Consider the following 4,861-nt stretch of genomic DNA (forward strand, 5'->3'; position numbering starts at 1 on the left):
CAATACTTTTGCATTTGCAACAATTTCATTATTTTGATTTGTTACTTTCCCTTCTACACTTCCTTTTTCTTGAGCCCATGCAATTGCTGGTAAAGCAATTAAACTCAATAACATTTTCTTTCTTAACATATTAGTTATTTAGAATTAGTTTAATTAAATTTGAGGCAAAAATAATTCTAAAAATCTTGTTAAAATTTAGGATTTAGAATAAAAACATTCGAATATGGGAGCAGTAGAAACTTATTCTACATCAGAGAAAGAATTTTTTAACTTTTTAAGTCAGAATAAAAATAATTATTTAAAAAATGAATTAGTAGAATTTCATGTAAATAAAATATTTAATAATTCTGATTTTGTTATAAATGAATATAAATATACTTATTTTAAAGATTATACATTAAAATCTATTACAAATTCATCTAGTAAACATATTGTTAACTTGCTTTTATATGAATTCGAGAAGTTAATTGAAGGATAAATATTATAAAAAAATATTTATTTACCAAATCATATTATATCTATATACTCTGAATGGGGTTAATGTTGAAATTTATTATAAAAGAATGTAATCTTATCGTAATTTGATATTCTAGTTTCTCCAGGATTTTTTATCATGGGCTTTTTTTGAAAAAACATCTAATTGATCCTTTTATATCATCAATTGATAGTAAAAAATTTACACGTTTAATAAATGATGGAATTCCTATATCCCCACAAATGTTTTATGCTTTAAAAGAAATAAAAGAATGTGAATTAAAAGGAATATCAAAAGAATATTTTATAAAAGCACGTATCATGTATCTTCTTCAATTGATTTTTGAATGGATTGATGAGAAGCTGTCTAATCAAAAAAAAGAAAATAATTCTAGATTAAAAAATGATGATATCAATATTTTGAATGATATTCAAAATTTCATAAAAAAGAATCCTGAACAATATTACACAATTGAACAATTATCTAATCAATTTTACATAAATGAATTTAAATTAAAAAAAGGATTCAAAGAATTATTTGGAATGGGAATTTATCAATTTTCATCACAAGTACATATGAAGTATGCATTAGAACTTTTAAAAAATAGTGATTTATCTATTAAAGAAATAGCATATAAAACAGGTTATTCTTCTTCATCTGCCTTTTCTGTTGCATTTAAAAAAGAATGTGGGGTCAATCCTAATAAAATAAGACAAAAAAAAAGTAAATACAAAAAAGAGTAATTATTAAATAATTACTCTTTTTTTGATATTTGCTATATCAAACTATCTTTAATTAATTTTTCAAATACCTGAAGAACTCCAATTACTTGAATTTCTTCTTCTTTATATTCATCAAAGCTAAAATATTTAATCGCTTCAATTTCATTTGTTGGTTTTTAATATCTGTTTTCAAATCTAAAGAAAACAATCTGTATCCATTTGTAATTATTTCTTCTCGTTGCTGGTGCAGAAATATGAGTATAAAAGCTATTCTTTTTTGAATTTAATTCTAAACTCAACTCTTCTTTTATCTCCCTAACTAAAGCTTCTAAAGATGTTTCATTATTATCTAATTTACCACCAGGTAAATACCAAGCTTTTTTATTCTTACTATAAGTTAGCAATAATTTATTATGATCTAGAACAAGTAATCCTGATGTATAAAGACTATCCATTATAAAAAATTAGATAGATTTTTGCCATTCCCAAGCAGTAAGCATACTTTCCGTCAATGATATTTTAGGTTGCCAATTCAACTCTTGTGCTGCTAAAGAATTATTTGCATAGGCTTCCACAATATCACCTAATCTTCTTTCTTTTATTTGATAGTTAACTTTAATATTATTTGCATTTTCGAAAGCGTGTACAACTTCTAAAACTGTAGATCCTGTTCCTGTTCCTAAATTAAAAAATTCTAATTTCGTTTTATTTTTATTTTCTAATAAACGTGCTATAGCTAGAACATGTGCATCAGCAAGATCATTTAATCAATATAATCTCGTTGCAGTTCCACTCCTGTTGGTAATTTTTTCACCACCGAAATAGACAATACTCCTTTAATACCAGCTGCAGTTTGTGTAATAAGAATATTATTTGGGTATTCCATTAAGGAAGTCTCCTATTTTTGAAGTGGAATGGCTTCCAACAGGATTAAATTCTCAAACAAATACTTTTTTTATTAAAAGTATTCGAAAAATCTTCTAAAATTTCCTCTCCCATTTGCTTTGTTTTACCGTAAGGAGATTCTGGTTTTTTGAGAGGTGTTGCTTCATCTATTGGCATTTTATCTGCTTGCCCATAAACTGTACAAGATGAACTAAATATAATATTATCAGTATTAAAATCTTTCATTCCATCAAGAATATTTAGTAATCCAACTAAATTATTTCTATAATACATTAATGGTTTTTCTACAGATTCTCCTACAGCTTTATGTGCTGCAAAATGAATAATACCATCAATTTTATTCTCTCTAAAAAATTGATTAACTTTTTCTTGATTCTTTAAATCAATTTCATAAAAAGAAGTTACATTTGTGATAGATGCAATACGATCTACAAAATCTACATTTGCATTAGAAAGGTCATCTATAATAACAACTTCATAACCTGCATTTTGTAGTGCGACAACTGTATGAGATCCTATATACCCTAATCCTCCTGTGACAAGTATTTTATTCATTTTTTTATTTCTAGTTTTTTAGTTATCCAAATGTATAAAAATTAAAAAAGCTTCTGAAACAAATCAGAAGCTTTTAAATGAAAATATTTTTTTTAAATTATTTTCCAAAAAACTCTTTTACAGCAGACGTAATAAACATTAATTGTTCATCATCTAATTCTGTATGCATTGGTAAAGAAATTACTTCTTCTACTAATTTATTTGTATTTGGGAAATCTGCATCGTTATAATGTCCATTATTATATGCCTTTTGCTTACGTAAAGGAACTGGATAATAAATCATCGCAGGAATTTCTTTTTCTGTAAAAAGCTGTAATCATGTCTTTTAACTTTGTACACGTAAAGTATATTGATGAAAAACATGTGTACTGTTTTCATTTACTTCTGGTGTTAGTAATTCTTCAATATCTTTAAAAGCTTCTGAATAATAAGCCGCGGCTTTATTACGAGCTTCATTATAACTGTCTAATAAAGGTAATTTTTTACGTAAAACTGCAGCTTGTACAGAATCTAAACGAGAATTTACACCAACCTCATCATGGTAATATCTTTTATACATTCCATGATTCACAATTCCTCTTAGTTTGTGAGCTAATTCATCATCATTTGTAAAAATTGCTCCTCCATCTCCATAACAACCAAGGTTTTTAGAAGGGAAGAAAGATGTACAACCAATATGTCCTATTGTACCTGCTTTTTTACCTTTATAATCAGCACCAATAGCTTGTGCAGTATCTTCTTACAAATAAGTTGTATTCTTTTAGCTAACAGCCATACCATCCATATTAAACATTGACCAATAAAGAACAGAATAAAGCTCTTGTTTAGGGTAATCCCAGATTTTAATTTTTCAATGTCAATTGTAAAAGTAGTATAATCAACATCTACTAATACAGAAGTTAACTTCAATAAATCAACAACTTCTACTGTTGCTGCAAATGTAAAATCTGCTGTAATAACCTCATCTCCTGGCTCTAACCCTAAAGACATTAAAGCTATTTGTAAAGCATCTGTCCCATTAGCACAAGGTATTACATATTTTACATCTAAATAATCCTGTAATTCTGTTTCGAATTGTTTTACTTCTGGTCCATTAATAAATGCCGCAGATCCTAATACATTCAAAATCGCAGTATCTACATCTTCTTTTATTTTTTGATATTGACTTTGTAAGTCAACCATTTGTATTTTTTTCATAATGCAATGAATCTTTCAAAAAACGCAACTAAAAAAAGTTGCTACTATTCAAACAAATGTACAAAAAAAGCTCATTACAAATCTTTAACTTTGCAACATTGTGCAAGGATTTTATAACACATCGATTAAGGCGTACGGAATGGCGCTAAAATTGGCTTCAAACTTTAATAAGAAAGCTAAGCTTTGGGTAGATGGACGCAAAAATTGGCAAGAAAAAATAATATCTTCAATCCAAAGAAATGATAAAATTTTATGGGTTCATTGCTCTTCTTTAGGGGAATTTGAACAAGGAAGACCAGTTATAGAAGCTTTACGAGAAAAATATCCTACACACAAGATTGCTTTATCATTTTTTTCTCCTTCTGGTTATGAAATTCGAAAAAATTATGAAGGTGCAGATTTAATTTTTTACTTACCATTAGATACAAAATCAAACGCCAAAGAATTAATAAAATTATTACATCCTGATATATTAATACTGGTAAAATACGAATATTGGTTTAATTTAATTACAGAACTAAATACTAATAAAATACCCACAATTGTTGTTTCATCTATTTTTAGAGAAAGTCAAAATTTTTTCAAAAAAAATGGGAATAATTGGTTTGCGAAGAAATTGAGTTTAATTAATCATTTTTTTGTTCAGAATCAAAAGTCAAAAGATTTACTATCATCAATAAATATTAAACAGTTAAATGCTGGAGATACACGTTTTGATCGAGTGAAACAAATCATTCATCAAAACAATCAATTAGACTTTATGGATTCATTCAAAAATGATTCAAAATTAATTGTTGTAGGAAGTTCTTGGCCAAAAGATGAAGAATTATTTATAGAATTAATTACAAATAAATTAAATGATGATTGGAAAATTGTTTTTGCACCACATAATTTAAATAAAAATGAAATAGATTCTTTTATTTCTAAAATCAATCAATCCACAGTAAAATTTTCTGATTTAGACAAAACATCACTAGAAAGTTTATCAAAAACAAAAGTTTTTATA

General features: G+C 26.5%; 2 protein-coding genes across 2 annotated transcripts; both read right to left on the reverse strand.

Annotated features, from left to right (window-relative positions):
• Window positions 1-1,118: 1,118 nt before the first annotated feature.
• LOC119664946 (bifunctional protein GAL10-like) lies at window positions 1,119-2,658 on the reverse strand. The gene is made up of 2 exons (XM_038074289.1): window positions 2,211-2,658; window positions 1,119-1,174 (listed from the first exon to the last, which is right to left on the reverse strand). The coding sequence occupies exons 1-2, from the start codon at window positions 2,656-2,658 to the stop codon at window positions 1,119-1,121; spliced, it is 504 nt and encodes a 167-aa protein (XP_037930217.1).
• A 97-nt stretch (window positions 2,659-2,755) lies between these two features.
• Window positions 2,756-3,840, reverse strand: LOC119664945 (UDP-2-acetamido-2-deoxy-3-oxo-D-glucuronate aminotransferase-like). The gene is made up of 3 exons (XM_038074288.1): window positions 3,456-3,840; window positions 3,041-3,393; window positions 2,756-2,968 (listed from the first exon to the last, which is right to left on the reverse strand). The coding sequence occupies exons 1-3, from the start codon at window positions 3,838-3,840 to the stop codon at window positions 2,756-2,758; spliced, it is 951 nt and encodes a 316-aa protein (XP_037930216.1).
• Window positions 3,841-4,861: the final 1,021 nt, after the last annotated feature.

The sequence above is a fragment of the Teleopsis dalmanni genome, unplaced genomic scaffold, assembly GCF_002237135.1.
Source record: "Teleopsis dalmanni isolate 2A unplaced genomic scaffold, ASM223713v2 unscaffolded_contig_3039, whole genome shotgun sequence".
NCBI classification, from domain to species: domain Eukaryota; kingdom Metazoa; phylum Arthropoda; class Insecta; order Diptera; family Diopsidae; genus Teleopsis; species Teleopsis dalmanni.

What these genes read in the sequence shown, in the direction of transcription:
- LOC119664946 (XM_038074289.1), bottom strand. Translation starts at nt 2,658, where the DNA reads ATGAATAAAATACTTGTCACAGGAGGATTAGGGTATATAGGATCTCAT. An exon ending in AAAACCAGAATCTCCTTACG is followed by an intron (nt 1,175 to 2,210) that starts GTAAAACAAAGC and finishes TTATTTTATTAG; the next exon opens with GATTGACCCCACATTCTTTT.
- LOC119664945 (XM_038074288.1), bottom strand. Translation starts at nt 3,840, where the DNA reads ATGGTTGACTTACAAAGTCAATATCAAAAAATAAAAGAAGATGTAGAT. An exon ending in CTTTATTCTGTTCTTTATTG is followed by an intron (nt 3,394 to 3,455) that starts GTCAATGTTTAA and finishes ATTTGTAAGAAG; the next exon opens with ATACTGCACAAGCTATTGGT. An exon ending in AAGAATTACTAACACCAGAA is followed by an intron (nt 2,969 to 3,040) that starts GTAAATGAAAAC and finishes ACATGATTACAG; the next exon opens with CTTTTTACAGAAAAAGAAAT.